Consider the following 17,148-nt stretch of genomic DNA (forward strand, 5'->3'; position numbering starts at 1 on the left):
GTCTCGCCGGGGTGCGAGGCCAGCAAGGAACGGCTTGCTCGGATATGCCTCCAAGGGCACTGTCGCGTGTCGTTTGCGGTGGGCTGAGGGAGCTCCTCAGACATTCTGTAATTCACGACTTAAAACGTAGCCATTCGTTTTCCAAAGCCTCTAGACAGCTCTTTATCATTATATACCTGTAGGATGCCTTTTCTTTTTTTTTTTTTTTTGTCAGTATGCAGCTCTTAGGTACTTGCCTGAGGTAGCTTTTTATAAACAAACGTTTTTATTATTCATTATTAATAAAACTTGAGCTTCTTATTCCAAGATTGCCATTTACTCCGAGCTTCATCAGCTCAACACCAGCCTAAAATGAGTTTATTCTGCGAAGGAGGCTGAGAGCTGAGATGGAGGAGGAGAGAATTGCTGCAGTTGAATGACTTGTATTCCGCTCACTGCCAACAAAGCCATTATACAGGCAATATTAATTAAGAGGACCTCTGGGAGTGCCACTTTTTAACCTCATATCCTGCCTGCACAAAGTGAGATTTAGATAATGCTTCCAGGCAGAGTCTGCCTGCAGGATTCTCTCTCATTTTTGTAAGTGCCCTCGGATGAAGCACAGCTCAGCAATGACGTAGCTGAAGAAATCCTCGCCCTCCTTAACAGACAATATTTTACTAACAGGAAACATCCATTAGGCAGCACAGAGACGTGTTCAGCTGAACACCCTACAAAAAGCCAATTAATTTGCATCAATACACTATACAGAAGTGTGGGGGAAAAAACCCCAATGCATTCCACATGAAGCACATTGCAAGGGTATCGGATGCCGATGAGATGGCGTCTGACAGAGGCACCAGCCTGCCTATGTTTGCCCAGCCTGTTTTTATCAGGACACTTTAAGATGGAAGTCTAAATATTTCTAGCCACCTTCAGACGTCCAGGTTTGGGTTTTCAGAGCTGAGATGATCAGATCTGGGCTGTTGGCCTGTGACAGGTTCTGAGGCACCCTGTGCCCTGTTTATTACGCCCAAGCTGTGGATACCGAGCACTGATCACTTACTGGTCCTGTGCTGAACAGAAACCGTGTCACTTCGAGCACCGTCTTTGTAATAGGCCCAGATGGATATTTTATAGTCGGTGTTCTTCTGTAAGCCTGGCAGGACAGCAGTTGCCACATTTCCAGCAATGGAGAGCTGCAGCAGGGAAAGAAATGGGTCAGTCGAGCTCCCAGGCATCCCCAAGCTAGTTCATGCCACCCAAGTGTCTGTCTCACAGGCTGCCTGTAGGCACACATGAGTTAGTACTGGGCTTTGGGGACGAAGTCTACTGTTGTGGGTTGCACATACCTAAGCGAAGGCAAAATTCCAGCCCTAATTAATGCAGAGAAGATGCCCATGCAATTGCTGCCCAGTTCTATTCAGCAGGTACTTCAGTACCACAAAGTGCTCTGACACAGGGCAGTCAGCCTGACTGCACAAAATCCCTTTGCTCAATTCCCGGCTTTTAGGTGTGCTGGGGGTAGAAGCCCCCGTACACCCCTGTTCCAGCCCGAATGTGGAGCATTGCATGAGACTCTGCACTTAAACCACCATTTAAACTGCTGTTTGCACTCATACTGAAAACAGGGGCTTGAGATAGGAGAGGTCACCAGGTCCGTCCCTGCCTCTCCTGCACCTCCTCTGTCTCTGGTCATTCTCCTCTGTGTGTCCCTCAGTTGGACCTCACCCTTCTTGAAGAGCAGGATCCCAAAAGCAGTCAGTACTTACCAGCACTGAGGAAAGCAGAAGTTGCTTCACCTGTCTTAGAGGCAACACCTCTAGCTATAAATACTTGAGTATTATCTTTGTCTTTTCCTCAACGACTTGACATTGTGGGATGGTGATTCTCTGCAAACCCAGATCTTTTTTGACTGAATTGCTTCTTAGCTATTTGTTCTACATCCTGTATACCTGTAGTTAATTATTCCTGCCTAAGCTTAATACTTTCTGCTTGTACCTATTGAATTTCATCCTTGAGTTTTTCCAGAACACTTCTGCAATCTTCCCAGAGCCTGTAGGACACCGACCCTGCTGTCCCTCTCACTTCCAGCACTCAAGGTGACCGCTCCACCAAACAGAGCCAGACCCAGGACAGACGCTGCCTTATTCCATAGGCTCCTTTGCTGGGTGCTGAACTGTTTAATTTCTTCAGTGCATTAACCTGAATAGTTTTGCACCTCCCTATGCCACTCTCGCAGGTGAGTTCAGAGACATCAAGCAGGCACAAAACCAACCCAGCCTCCCCAGAGCTGTGTGTGGGTCCGTACCTCCTGAGGCTTCTCTCCACCGACTGTGCTCCATTTGATCTGATAGACAACCACGTCGGAGGCAGCGACGGCTTCCCACTGCAGTCGGAGGCTATTCCCGGGGAGCTCAGTAACCTTCAGTGCATGCGGTGGGGGGACCTTTACTGAAGGATGCAGAAGGAAAACGAGCTGAAGCACAGACACTGACAGTGCTTTGTCAGAGCCAAGGTGGGAAGCAGATGGTCGGGGAGCAAAACATCAAGCAGGCAGATGTCTGAGACCAGCCTGTCTTTCACTTCTTCAGACCCATATGACAACAGTGATCAGGACAGAGAGGGGTAAATTATTTTTAAAACCCTAATTAGAAAGATTATCTCATTTGTGTAGAGGACACATGTCATGCCAGTATTGTAAAGAGGAGAAGGCTAGGACGGCTCTCAAGGACACAGAGGTTAGCTATACATCATAGTTTTTCTTCGTTTTCTTTCTTTATTCCTTCCACCTCATTTTAACCATAACACAGTTAGACATATTCCACAGACAAAGAACAACAGTCACCTGGGTTTTGTGCAAGGGTTTTTGGCCATGAGCTGCTGGGACCAGTCTTCAAAGTATCCCAGCTGAGACACACACAAGCCAATTTTGTCACTCTCTACCAGGACCGAAAGTGTTTCCATTCCCTACTTACAGGTGGTAACATTGCCGGTGAGTGGAAAGGAGTCCCCTTCATCATACATAGATCGGACACTGATGAAGTATTGGGTGAGAGAGGACAAAGGTCTCAGGACGGTGGATGTTGCAGTGCCAGGAACCTCTACCTGCAGTGGAGGAGTTGTGTGAGTACTTGGAGAGGAGCATGGGGACGGTTGCAGAGGGGTTACCACGTGGGTGGCAACTGCATCAAAAGTGTCCATTTTGGAGTCAAAACACTGCCAGCAGATAAGCCCTCCCCGAATCACGCAGCTGAAGGAGAACAAGGCAGTACCTGACCTCCCAAGTTTCTCTCCCTTCCACCCACCCCTTGAGGACTCACCTCCCCAGCGTTGCTCCCTCTGCTAGAAACGTAGGTGACACGGTGAGCTTTCGCAGCCGGAGACGCAGCCTCCCAGCTGACTCGGACCGATGCATGGCTGAGCTCGGAGAAGCTCAGGTATCTGGGAGGACTCAAGGCCACTGCAACAACAGTTAGTGACAGCACTCGAGGTTCCGCAGGCTGCACAATGGAGATGCCACCGGTTGCCTCCTGCTGTTCTTAGATGACTCCACCTTAAACTAAGAGACTCATTCACCACGCACGAAAATACTCTCCATCACTGCCATACATGCCTCTGGGATGTCATGAAAGTCTACCTGGGCTTTAGGTGAAGAAACAGCCACATAATTGCCTTTTTCTCCCCAAACAACAAGGACCTCAGGGAACAGTTCCTTCAGGAATTCTCTTACTGGGGGGGGAATCACTCCTTTTTCACAGTTCACCATGTAATTAGAGATGCCCTCGGGGACCACTATTCGCTAAAGATGAGGCGGGGAAGAGGCAGCACGTTTACAAGCCACATGCACGATATGGGAAGCCCCTCATTTAACACCCCTCTCCTGCCCTAAGTGTTTAATAACAGCTCAGTAAGCAGCAGCAGCACTTACAGGTGGTTTCCTGGATGCTGGCTGGATCACTCGCCTCTTCCCCGTACATTGCATACACCGCGACAGAGTACTCCGTGCTGGGCGACAGCCCCTCCAGCAGGACCTCAGGCTGGGCCACCTTCACCTGCAAACAGACAGATGTTTTGGGGTACCCTCCAGTTCTGGGGTGGGAGGACTGTACAGGGCAAGTCAGGGCAAGACCTGTCAGAGGTCCTCAACAGAGCAAGACCTTACAGAGACACGGGCCAAGGTCCCTTTGGCTACACTAAGGGGACTTCCCCACTTTGGGACTTCACCACGTGGGTCAGCGCTCTGCCTCTCTTCCCAAGGGACACCAAGCGCGTTGCGGATACGTATCACCTTCTCCTAGCCTGGTCCGCAGGGGTGTACATCTCCTACACAAAGGTGCTGGTGCTGCTGTGTCTCCGGGCTGGATCAGAGGGCGTGCGAGGGGAGTGATCTCCATTTGCTCGGGCACACGGAAAGCCCTGGCAGAGCTGCTGCCTGCTGCAAGCAGACCCGGAGCAGCCGGGTTGCTGCCGTCTGCCGCCAGCGCCGCGCGGCCACGGCTCTCCTCCTCGCTCCGCTCGCCGCAGGAACGCGCCCAAGACTTTTAGGAGCCTGCACGCAACGGTGCACTGTTTTATAAAAGGCTGGGAGCATTTTAATGCTGCTTTTGCAGACACCCATAACCTGAGAGCATTGCACTCTTACATTGCGTAGGTCAGGTAATTGCAGAAATGTTCTAATATACTAAAACACAATTTTAAATGTTGGTCTCTCTTCAAAAGTTCTGAATCTTAAAAAGCACAATTATGGACTGAAAGCAGAGCATAAGCATTAATTGCTCTGTTTTGAAAACCACCTGCAACTGCTCCTATTGCGGTGCATTCAGCAGGGGAATCTGGGTCAAAGAGGCAATACACGTTCCCCCACTTTTTCTTTTTTTTTTTTTTTTTTTTTGTTTTAATTCATATCCTCAGCCTACAGGTACTCCAAATAGTAACTCATTAAAATGCAGACACGGCAAAGAGATCTTAGACGTTTTTAAGGATTTTCCATTCATCAAGCATTGTTTTATTCTTATGCAGTGTCTCATTAAAATGCACACACGACAAAGGGATCTTAGATATTTTTAAGGATTTTCCATTCATCAAGCATTTTTTTATTCTTATGCAGTGTCGTAGGTCTGTTTTTAGAGATCAGCAAAAACTACTTTACCAAATTTTCAATTAACATTTTAAGATAAACAAAGCAAAGACATTTATGTACAGCCTCAAGGATACAGCAATTACCCTTGGGGCTGAGTTCAGTCCCTGGGTTTCCAGGGCCCCATGAGGCTGTCAGTTATCTCCCTATGCCTTAATTTCCCACGTGAAACCCTCACAGTTATAAATCACTTTGAGGTACATCATTAAAAAAAAAATCTTCCATGAAAGATGTTGCTGGCAATAATGTTGACGCTTTTTTTTTTTTTTTTAAACACATGCTACGATATTGTCGTTATTCTCATGAACTCTACCTCTGTTGTATAGTCCTCTGCTCCGTCAGGGGCTGCAGAGCAGAGCACCAGGTACTGCGTGGCTCCCTGGGCTGCCTTCCAGCTCAGCCTGATACTGTTGTGGCTCAGCTCAGAGACGCGCAGAGAGCGAGGGGAAGACAAAGGCACTGAAGGGAAAAACAAGGTAGACAGGTATCTTCAGCGTATGAGGTCTGTGGCAGCTCAAACCCCAGAGGAGACCTGTCTTTGCAACAGCTCCTGCAAGCTGGTGGACATCTACCCCACATCTAACACAGTGGAGCTGCCACTTCACCGAGAATAGGTTTAATTAATTTGGAGCCCAGGGATAAAAAAAGTGGCAAGGGGTTGCAAGGTATTTCTAGCATGGTGTGTTACTGCCGTGTCAGGGGAGCTCAACACAGTGGTCTCCTTTGCAGAATGACATAGGTGGAAAGGGACCCCTGAAGGTCTCTGGTGCAACCTGCTGCTCAAAGCAGGGCCGAACTAGAGCAGGGTGCTCAGGATCTTGTCTGGTCAAGTTCTGAACATCTCCATGGATGAAGACAGCTGTTAACAGACTGAACTTGAGGGAGGGGGAAAAAATACAATGCCGGGCTCCAGTCTGAGATGGTCACAGAGAAAGAGTTTTGTTCACCTATCATAACCATGCATCAACGTATGTATTTCTACTCACGACCTACATGTGGAGGTGACGCCTCTCAGCCCATCCCCAACAGCTGTGTCATAAATAGGAAACACCGACACCAGATACTCCGTGTGTGAGGTCAAATTGGAAAGCTGCAAAGAGGAGACTGCTCCATCCAAAACCACCTGAAAGAACAAAGGAGGGCTGTCGGGTCAGGGAGGTGCTAGCTGCTCTTCAGCAAAGGAATGCCTGAACGGGCCTTCCCTAGCAAGCGTGGCTTCTTTGTGCCAGATCTATGACCAGAAACATGAAGTCCAGCGGCACTCTGAATTCTGTGCCAGCTAGCATCTCCCCAAAATAGAGAGGTAAGAGGCAATAAGCATTCTTGTCCTCTAAGGCTGGGATCTGTGCACACATCAAGCACAAGACTCTAATTGTGCTCTCACTGAAATAAATGGAATTCCACCAACAATTTGGATTCGCTTTTCTAAGTCATATCCATCCCAGATGAGCATCCTTGGACAGCTCTGTGTACCTGTGTGTCCTCTTTGAGTCAAAATAGATGCTTTAGGAAGGGATAACACTGCATAAGTGAAAAATTAGCATTGGCATGGCTTTCAGTATTTCTAGCAAGATCATATTTATCTGGTGTCCTCTTCTATCTCGTCATTCTATCAGATGATCACATTTACATTCAGTGTGCATTTCATTTCATCTCTGTCTTTAGCTCATGTCCCACAAGAACTGGACCTCTACCTTCATCTCTTCGTCTACTTGTCTACTTAAATTCCCAGCCACCATCTGGAAGATATTGCAGTCTCAGATGTCCAGAGAAAGGTCTCTCACCTCTTTGGGGATACCACCCTTAGATGGATAATACACAATCCGGTATTTCTTTGGTGGTCTCAGAGGAGGACTCCAGGTCAAGTGCATGCTCTTAGAGGTCACAGCTGATATTTTAAGGTCAGTTGGGCTCAGCTGGGGACCTGTGTTCACAGGGATATCTTTCACAGTGCTGCCTAGGAAATAAAAACACAGTTACTTTCTTATATTCAGACTTCTCATGCCAAATGTACTTTCTAGTTCATAAATATGAGTGACATTTTTCAAATCAAGTTACAGTCTCCTTCCCTATAGAAACTGTTCCAAATGGCTCTGAAATAAATATTTAAAAACTGGGCATACAGAGAACATAAATACTCCATAGAGAACAGGCTGTGTATTTTGCTGGGTGCTGGGAATATTTTTTTCAACACGTCTGAATTTTTGGCTGTAACCAAAAGATGACCGAAGTTTCTTCAATCACAAAAAGCTGTCAAAATGAACAAGCAGAAGTTATTTTCATTTCTTTGTTTGAGCAGCCCATCTTTCTTCAACCTAATCTGCACCTTTGAGAAATGCCTAATTATATCAAACAAGTACAAATTAATAAGGATGAATCAACTTATTTACATGAATCCTCAGAACATTAAAAATAAAAGTATGCTTGAAAGTTAGAATTCCCCATTCTCCTTAGGCCAATCTTAAGGCAGAGAGGGATGGAAATATGTACATGATATTTCTCCTGAGGATCCAAGCTAACATCTGGAGTGATTCCTCACTCTCTTGTTCATCATACAAGTTGCTCTCCAGCAAAGGAAAGAAATAGGCTGTTTGGTTTTAATTTGAAAATGCCTTGGAGATCCATCATTTAAAGTAAAGTGTGGGGGAAAAAAATATGTTTAAATGTTTTATGATCTCCTCTTCCTACCTCTACATTTCCTCCATACACTCTAATATAGTCTCAAGTTTGCTCTTTTGCCTTTTCAGCCTCCTCTTGGTTGGGACAGACACAAAAAAGGAGATTGTTGCAAAGCATTTATCACACCATATGATAATGGAAGAAGGAAAAGAAGTCCCCTCTTCCCTACAATGGTAGTTACTGTTATTAGGTGATTATATCCACCATGAGTTATCCAAATCCCTGGTAAAAATAATTGTTGCTTGTACTGGCTACAGGCCTAAAGCAGATATCTAAGTCAAGAGCATCAGAATGGAAACATCTAGAGGTAACATCTCCCTGTGACTTATTAGAGTCTGCAGTGGAATGAGAGTGGAAGAACTGCATCCAGAGGGTCTGGTAGAAGACAACGATCACAGGAGAAACGGAACACCACATTGATGTGGCAAGGACCGCTGTCAGGCAGCAAGAGGGCTGAGCAAGGAGATCAGCGCTGGAGAAGAGCGTTGACAGGGTGGTGGATCTCATGGAAACAAAGATATGAGAAAAGGTCAATCCTGATGGCAAGGAAGGTGGATGGTGAGCAGAAGGCAGCTCAGCCCTCACTGAGGAGGTTTCACTTCACCTGCATTTTCCTTGTTGCTCTTCTCTTTGATCCTGGTGCACAGGACCTGGGTGAGCCTGCCAACCAGGGAGCTCAGCAGTGGGAAATCCAGCACGTTGTACACTGTGAGCTCCAGTGGCTCCGAGGCCACCTGCTTCAGCTCTGCCTCGTCTGCATTCTTCACTCCTGCAACCAGAGCAGAGAAAAAGGCTGAGAAAACTCCCCAGAGAGGAGCAGCTCCTGCCTCCTGCTTCTGTGGTTTTTCTTCAGGGGCAGGATGAGTCCACCATAGTCCTGCTCTCCAAGCAGAGCCTCCCAGTCATTCCAGTGGGATGGTGCTGTCTGAGAATGGCCTTGAGCTTTCCTGCAGCAACAGCCTCAGTCCAGCCTGGGAAGGGCTTTGAACTCTGTGGGCTCAGAAGGACTTTTGTGGCCTGGAGACAGTCCCGTGAATCCTCCTTCTGTTTTCCTGCCTCCTCATCACTCGCAGGCTTTGCTACCAGGAGGGCAGATATTTTTCTCCCTAAGAGGCAGTCAGCATAAATGGGGGAAGGCATGAATGAATAAACAACAATTTTATATTTATGAGGTGCCAGCACTCCCCACAGAGAGTCTGTTGTTCATCAGAACATCACACTGCATTTCAAGAAAGTCAGGGATGAGCAAAGAGCAGACCATTTACTTAGCAGAACTTGACCATCACGGAGCATCCGCCATCCCTACCCCTCTGCTCCCTATCCTCATTAACCCTCTGCAGACCAAGCTCCACAGCATACAACTTATTTTACTTCCCAGTGCTAGGCTCAGGGTTGCCCTAGTATTGCCCAAGCAGTACCATTGCCAGAAGGGGATGCCACCTTGTTTCTCAAGTCCAAGACCGCTACCTCAACAGCTTTACTGGCCTTTCCTACTTGCTCTTGCAGTGAGGACCAAGGCGCTATTGAGATTAATACACAAGTCCTGATGTTTAAGGACCAAACAACATGATCTTCCTCTAACCAGAGGGGAAAGGCAAAGACCCCAGCCAGGAACAGATCTCCAGGTGATTTCAGGGACACAGATGTTAGTTTGTTGTGCTGCACGACATACAGCTAAGGCTCAGCAGCTCCACTCAGTCCATGAAAAGAATCACAGCGTCGGTCACTTAGCTACACAACCCTATGCAATAAACCCTTGCTTCTGTGTTCCTGACATAAATTAGCAGTTAAAGTTTTGGGGATTGCAATTTTAGGAGAGTTTTCTATGTAACCTAATTGCTCATGTATTACTCTAGCAGACTTGTGTAGTCATCAAGGACAGAGCTGCTCAAGGCCATTTTGTGTCTCATTATTACTGCTGGATAGTGAAGAGCAGATAATGTTATTATCCTGGGAAATGCAAAGTTGTGAGAGGCAGCAATTATAAAGGAGGTCTCCTGCCCTCCCCAATACAATGTTCTCTTGCCTAATTCCGTAGCTGAGAATATTGTTCTCATGGCACACGTCTCTGAGGCTCACAAAGGTGTTTAGAAGGGAGGTGCGAAATCTCCCATGTGAATGCATGTTTTTTTCTAAACAAACAAAATACCCTTTGAAGACACTGCCTGTGCTGAATAAATGAGTTAATTTTCATCTTAGCCACAGTGTAATGAGGTCTTACCCACTACCTTAGTTTTACAGCCTCAGGATGTTTTCTATCAAAGTTGAGGGAACATAACCTTCAATTTGAAGAAGATCAAAAGTGGGTTGGTTTTATCCTACAGCTTATTAATGGCCGTGTTCTTACCAATGGCAAATATCTCTATGCCCAGGTTCTTCAAGGTCTGAGCAGCCAGGTTGGCGTCATCCTGGGATTTCCCATCAGTCAGGAGTATTACCAACTTCTCAGCCTCCAGCCGGGCACCAGCACCTGGTTTCAGATTCTGCTCCAGGACGTGGGTCAGTGCCAGACCTGGGGAGGAGCAGAGATGGACGGTGTGCTACGGCTTCACAGACAACCCCCCCACCTTTACACTTTTCTCTGCCCACAGTGGCCCTGGTCCCCACAGAGGATGTCATCCCATGGGAACAGCTTCCCGTAGAGCCACACAGATCGCTTAGCAGAGACCTACGAGATGGCCTTACCTGTAAAGGTGTTGCCGCCCTTGTACCGCAAATTCCTCACGGCCTCCAGCACCTGGTCCCTCGTAGAGAAAGCGCCCAGGTCCCACTCTGTGCGGGGATCGCCGCTGTACTGGGACAGCCCTGGAGAAGGCGAGAGCTATCGGCATCGTGCAAGCCGGGGTAAGCCGCAAGAGGAGACCCACTTTGTGGAGGTGATGTCCGGCTTGCCGTGGGAGGATGACACAAAATAATGAAAGGGAGTGGGAGGGAACAGGTTTGGTTTCTAGCTCCAGTTCTCTGCGTGGTCCTTGCCTTGCAGGCAGCAAGGTGATGCCTCAGACCCCACTGGGTGCAGTGTCACTTACCCCTGTGGGGATGCTCTGAAGTATTGGAGAAGTTAATGTTAATGGGGGCCAAACTAGTCGGCTGCAAGGGGTGGGAAGGATTTGCGCTGCCCGATTTCACACACAGCCTGGCCAGCGTTCGCACCGCTCAGAACTGGAAGCAGCAGCGTTCTTGGCTGAACTCGAGGCGGCTCCAGCGCAGCGCCTGTCTGCGCAGCGCTGTGGAGGCTGAGCCGCTCGTCAGAGGCGGGCAGCAAATCCCAAACGTGTCTCAGCGTCAACGCTCGACCTAGTGCCGCTTCTGTTCACTGTGCAGCTATTGCTCGCAGCCACTAGAGGCCAGAGCTTGCTGTCAGATGGGAAAAGCTGTCAAGAGCAGCAAGCAGGACCCCTCTCTAACGGAATAAAAGCTCCTCAGAGCAGCACACAACCACAGGAACAGAGACCAAGGCCCCTTCGAACACGGACTTCCCAAGGTCTGGAAACAGGGAAATGTCCTACCTACTCTTATCTTGTCTTGGGCAATACTGAATGGGGAAATCAGATTGCTCAGAAACTCCTTAATGAGCTTGAAATTGTTGCGTCCGATGCTCCAGGATCCATCCACGAGCAGGACGATATCAGTCGCTGCAGATGTGTCACACTGAAACTGGGAACCTGGAGGGGGATAAGGTTTGATGTTGAGAGAAGCAATTGTAAAGGAGGAAAAACTGCTTCAGTTTATAAGATAAAAAGCAAATCTGCGGTGTCAGGCCTTGCCTGGATGGTGGATTGGACCATCTGCCAGCCTGACACATCCCAGCATCTTGGGAAAACCACGTGGCTATGGATAACCCATTTCAGTACCAAGAAATCGAGTGGCGTGCAGCTGCATTTCTGCAAAGAATGGGTTAAAGCTGTCAGGAAGAGTGTGTCTAACCCAAGCACCACTCTCTGCAAGCTGTCAGCTCCATTAAGTCTCAACCCCAGCCCAGTGCTTCCCTTTTATCTAGCCTAAGTCTCCAAGAATTGCAGGTGATTGCTTAATTCCATTCCATCACGAGATCCCCTGTGGGCTATAATTATTTCCTGGCTTTATATTAAATCCAATCTCTCTGTAAAAACCTGCTGACATCACAGATACTCGAGCCCTGCCTTTCTCCCCGCCCCAGGCCTGCAGAGGATAAGATGGGGCATGTTGCTGATCGAATGCATCTTCCCAAATATTTTTTGGGTGGGGGATCTTCCATCTTTGGTGGAGGGAAATCGATGATCCCATCAAGATTCAGTGGGCTTCAAAGATGTTACTCTCCTATCTCTTTCAACAGCCATGGATTCCTACTGGTCTCAAGGGACCAAATGAGGATGCTCTGGCCAATCCTATTCCCACCACTTCAACAGTGCTGTGAGCCATCTGCCCTGCCATACTGACAACTGACAGATCTGAAGGATCATCATGGATCAGTTATCTGTGAAACATGAAGAGCAAGTCCAGGAGGTGGAGCAGGTTGGGTAACAAACATCACTGATGCGCTCCTCCCCTTCTGAAGGCTTCAAAGGTCCATGGCTAGGGGGGTCTGTTGAAGAATACAAACTCCTACATGGATTTGTCAGAGGCAGTGGGAGGTAGCAACATGAAGAGAGAGGGGAGCGGCAAATCAATAAATTAAACCATCTGGAAGGAATTTTTGGCCTAGCTCCAGTTTGCCTTAAAAATCTATGATGCTCTGCAGAATTCCAAACTTCTCCAGTGACCCCTGACAGTTCCCCAAAGCGTGACCTACCCTTTGAATGCACAATCAGCAGCACTTGTACTCTTGAAAATCCTGGTGACAGATAGTGGGACGGAACGCTTGTGGTCAACACACTTTAGGGAAAACAGTGGAGAAGAAGGAGCAAGACATGTTTGAAACCCCTCTCACCTCGCCTCAATGAATCCTTTGTGGGTTTTTCTTTTCCTAGAAACTCCCGCTCCGAGCTTGCAGGAGTGCGCTGGGATGATTTTGTGGTTGTTGGTGTTGCTTCTGTCATGCTGGTCTCTGCACTGGGCTTGTTTCTTGTGGTTTCTCCTGAGCCCTTTGGCTGAGTCCCCTTCTGCCTTTTTTTTTCAGCTCTGTCCTTTGCTGTGCTCCAAAGAGAAAAATCCCATTGTCCCTAGCTGTGTTATCCACATGCAGCCTGCCATACTTTACTTGCCGGCTGATTTCAGCCACATTTGGCAGAGGTGTAGGGGACTCAGAGGGGATAAAAGTCCTACAGGCTTTAAGCAAATAGGTAGCTAGATAAAGGAGACCATCTTCATTCATGCCTTTCTGAGAGAAGGGCTGCACGTGGGCTCATGACTTAACAATGTCAGTAATGGATCACATCAAAAGTTTGTCCTTCCCATAATCTTTGACAATGAAAATTAATGAATGTTTACAAAATATAAACCAGGGAAAACATACCATGGCACCTGACACCCAGTCTACTCTCCAGATTTCAGCAATCTGTGACTCAAAAGCATCCTGAGCTAGTGCAAGTCTTTTTGTATAATGGCCCTGAGGGATCTTTCTTACATCAACATGTCTTTTGAACTCATGCAGACCTTGCTGCCAGAGACATGAGAATCTGTGCAGTTATATACAGTCCTCAGCCATAGGGGAGGGCTCACACCTTCTCGTTGACTATCTGCAGCCAGTCTTGGGTCACAGAGCCTAGGAAATCAGGCATCATTAGCCCCAGTGCCTAGGGATCAGCTTGTTCCCATAGGATGTGCTCCCAACTGAAGGATTTGACTGCATCTGCTGAATTTGAATACCTGTCAGCCCCAGGAACACATGGATGTGCTTTGTCAGGCTGGATAGTTTGGCTGGCATGAGGGGCAAATATTTTTAGGTTGCTTACTGTGTTTTTGTAGTTAAGAGATGCACACAAGAGATGAGACTGGGCTGGCACATCTCACTGAATGAATGTCCCTGCCAAAGTAGGGGTTGAAGGGGGAGGAAGGGAGTGGGTTTAGGGACAACTGTGCTTAATGCTCCAACCATGGCAGCACAGCAGAGGCCGTGGCTCAGAATCAGTTCAATATGACTCCAGGACAGCCAGTGCACCCACCTGGATGTGTCAACACAGTATTCAGGGGTGGTGGGGTGGCCTCTGCCACCCCACTATGCTCAGCTGCTGAGTTCCCCGAAGAGGTGAGATTCTTTCCTGACGCAGCTCCTGTGTTTCTTCGGTTATTTCTAGCCTGTGATGCATTTTTGAGCTCCTCTACTGTAGGAAGACCAAAAACAGGCAGAGAGTCACTCTAGACAGGTTTGTGAGTCAGAGTCCTTCCCTCAACCCCTGGGTCTTCAACAGCCCCTTTTCTAACCTTCCAAGCAAAATAGTAACAGGCTCTGTGGTTGCAGCATGGTCTACAGGGCACAATCTGGAGGATCAGCTCTGAGGAGCCGCATCTCCAAGAGCCTCAAAAGCTCTCTGAATGGTAAAATGTAGCGCGCTCTACTTACTCACAAATTTCCTCTTGGCAAACAGGGCTTCCTGGGAGCCGTTGAGCACGTAGACCTGCAGCGTGTATTCCTTGACAGGGCTCAGCCCTGCCACTGTGGCTTTGGGAGTCTTGGTTTTCAGCATGACTTCTTGCTCCGAGTCCCCTGAGGTGGGGTGAAGCCACAGTTCAGAGCCTGTTAGAGCTTAAATTTAAGTTGACAGTAGCAAAAGCACTGCTGAAATGCAGGGAATGTCTGCCTAGGGACCTCAGTCAACTGCTGTTTCTTTTTTAATTTTGTGGATCTCTGATTTTTACTCTTTTTCCCAATCCAGAGTTGAGAACATTTGGGGTTTTTTTTAAATCCCTGATACATGCCCAAAATGGAAAACCAGTTCCCTTTCAGCATTAGTGCAACTCTCACCAACTGCTCAAGATGTTGCTGAGTGAAAAGCTGATCTTCAGAGGGTAGAGACTGTGCAATTGCTAGTAAATACTGTTTAAGACAACATCTAACCAATTGATGTGTTTAAGGTCATACGTGGCAAAGTGAGGAAGTGGCTTGGTGTTTTTGGAGGTCATCGCTGGCACTTGGGACTCTTCTTACTCATCCCAGCCACTCTCGCTGGGATGTTTCCATGCTGTCTCTGCAAGCCCCATCTCTCTCCAACAGCATCATGAAAAAAAGGGAGATGCTCCCTAAAATTGTCTGATTAAGAAAGGTCTACAAGCTCTAAATTATGGAGACGGATGCGTTTCTGACCCAGCCGTCCCTGTGCTCATGCCTAGGGCTGGAAAAGGAGCTCCCCAGCCTAGAAAGAGGGAAAGCCTCAGGCACGTGTCGGGAGCTTGACGGGGATTCCCTGCATTCCTGGGATGTTCATGGCTCTCAGATGCGCTGAGGCACAGGGAGCAGCAGGGCAGGGAAGGAAGGAGAAACCTCTTGCTCCAGCCTGGGAAACAGGTGAGGGCTGAGCTAAAAGTGGGTGGATGGCTGATCACAAGAGCTCTGCCTGCACGCACTCCTGGCCGGCAGCTCCTTTGGAGAGCAGCAGTGACTGAAAACCAAATGCCAGCCAAGACTACAGTTGCCTCCAACCATCGCTCCCTGCCGAGGGACGTCGTGTCCTTCCAACACCACCAGGTTCAGCGTCCGAAGTCAGGAAGAGCTGGAGCTTGGCCAGGGACCCATGGAGCTGAGCTCCCACACACACAGGGTCCCATCCCATGTCCCTGTAGGTGGGGGAGAGCTGGGCGCGCCCACAGAAGAACCAGACAGTGAACATTTCCTCGTCTTTTTTCTCACGCGGTACCAAAGAGCAACACTTTCTGGCTAAGGCTTTCACCTAGGATTAAGAGGGCTGAATTTCATCTCTCTCTTGTGAATGAGTGATAGAGGGACTGTGCCTGCACTGATGTGGCACTACAGACTGCTCTGATGGTGGCCGGAAAGCCTCCTTGTCCGTACTGTGTGTACAGCCCAGTGGAAAGTTTTGGTCTAGGTAATCAACACTTGAAACCAGAACAACCAGCGGATAATTCTCTCTGCCTTACCGCTATCACTTTAAGGTCTAAATAATGCTCTTGAGTCCTGTTGTCCACCAGTCAGAAGGTGGAGCTCAGTCCCTCATTCACACACAAATCTCTGCTGGGTCTGACGTCCAGCACGTCAGCACATACCTGCCATGGGCTTTACCCGAACTTTGTAGCCGTTGATGTTCCCTTCGGTCTCTTTCCACTTCATTTGGAGCCTGTCTTCCGAAAGGACAGTGAGTTTCAGCCGTCCGGACCCTGGGGAGGAAGAGACGTGTCCGTGCTGTCAGGGACGCAGTTCCTCCCTCTTGCACATGCACACACGAAACACCACAAACGCCACCTCCTCTATGGACACGGGAACAGCTGCCGTGCAGAGGACACCTCCACCACCCCATGCAAGTCCTCAGCATCCCCGGACACCTCACAGCAACTCCTGCAGTGGCCCAGGAACCCTACCACCAGGCACGGCAAACCTGCAGCCCCCGCCCCACGCAGAGAGGAGATTCTCGGGCATTCAGAGGAGACCTCAACATATACTGCTGCAGACAGGGAAAACAGCCTGCCCACACAAGCCAGGGCTTTCTCTGCCCCCCTCACATCCTGGAGGACTCTCCTGAGAGCTTTCGTGCCGAATGTTTTCTTTCGGCAAGTGCGTTGGGTGCAAACATGTGAAATGGGAGGGCAGGAAATAGATAAAAGGGCTCAGTGAGGCTCTTCAATAGGCTTGGGCTGCTAAGAAATACAGAAGTTCCCCAGGTGATGGATCCCATACTTCTGCAGAAAGATAATTTCAGAGGCAGCTCCGAGGACCAGCTGGGTTTAGAACAAATAAGAAAGAAAGGGAAGGAAAAAAAAAAAAAAAAAAGGAAAGAAAAAGAAAGAAAACCTGATAAAGTGTAAGTAACAGTTCCTGGCAGGACCATAACTTATGGGCACCAGCTTGTATTGGTTTGCTGCAGGGAGCAGCAAACTAAATGACAAATCCTGAGGAAAAAAATACTATCAGACAAGGAGGTGAAAAGAAGAAAGAGCATATTCCCTTATCATCTCCAGATTTCACAGATATCTTTTAAACCCCAGCTAGACATCTGAACTCATGTGTCACTCTTTGAATCAATGATTCCTTGGTAAAACACAGCTGTACAAACGTCACCATGCGAAACTTTTTCACTCGACTGGATGTAGGATGGCAACTCAGCAGATTTACCTCCCCTCCTTCCTGACACTGTGCCTACAGCTGCCTTTCCAGCAGGCTGCCTGAATTTGCAATGAGTGAGCGCGTCCTTCGCCTGCACGCTATAAGCGTCTGCACTCAGATGCCCACCCTCACCTACAGTTGTTACCAATCTCTTTCC

At 48.2% G+C, this 17,148-nt stretch overlaps 1 protein-coding gene across 1 annotated transcript in view; it reads right to left on the reverse strand.

Moving 5' to 3' along the window:
* The window catches only part of COL20A1 (collagen, type XX, alpha 1), a 48,373-nt gene that overhangs the window by 29,755 nt on the left and 1,470 nt on the right, over positions 1 to 17,148 (reverse strand). The window contains exons 2-17 of the mRNA XM_010291969.1: positions 15,938 to 16,048; positions 14,280 to 14,423; positions 13,882 to 14,040; positions 12,708 to 12,908; positions 11,308 to 11,463; positions 10,484 to 10,603; positions 10,146 to 10,310; positions 8,403 to 8,567; positions 6,904 to 7,076; positions 6,113 to 6,242; positions 5,433 to 5,578; positions 3,911 to 4,034; positions 3,303 to 3,442; positions 2,958 to 3,087; positions 2,291 to 2,433; positions 1,046 to 1,178 (exon numbers count right to left, since the gene is read on the reverse strand). Coding sequence (XP_010290271.1) covers positions 1,046 to 1,178; positions 2,291 to 2,433; positions 2,958 to 3,087; positions 3,303 to 3,442; positions 3,911 to 4,034; positions 5,433 to 5,578; positions 6,113 to 6,242; positions 6,904 to 7,076; positions 8,403 to 8,567; positions 10,146 to 10,310; positions 10,484 to 10,603; positions 11,308 to 11,463; positions 12,708 to 12,908; positions 13,882 to 14,040; positions 14,280 to 14,423; positions 15,938 to 16,048 — 2,340 coding nt within the window. The remainder of the gene's footprint in view (positions 1 to 1,045; positions 1,179 to 2,290; positions 2,434 to 2,957; positions 3,088 to 3,302; positions 3,443 to 3,910; positions 4,035 to 5,432; positions 5,579 to 6,112; positions 6,243 to 6,903; positions 7,077 to 8,402; positions 8,568 to 10,145; positions 10,311 to 10,483; positions 10,604 to 11,307; positions 11,464 to 12,707; positions 12,909 to 13,881; positions 14,041 to 14,279; positions 14,424 to 15,937; positions 16,049 to 17,148) is intronic.

This window comes from Phaethon lepturus, unplaced genomic scaffold (genome assembly GCF_000687285.1).
Source record: "Phaethon lepturus isolate BGI_N335 unplaced genomic scaffold, ASM68728v1 scaffold30367, whole genome shotgun sequence".
In the NCBI taxonomy this organism is placed as follows: domain Eukaryota; kingdom Metazoa; phylum Chordata; class Aves; order Phaethontiformes; family Phaethontidae; genus Phaethon; species Phaethon lepturus.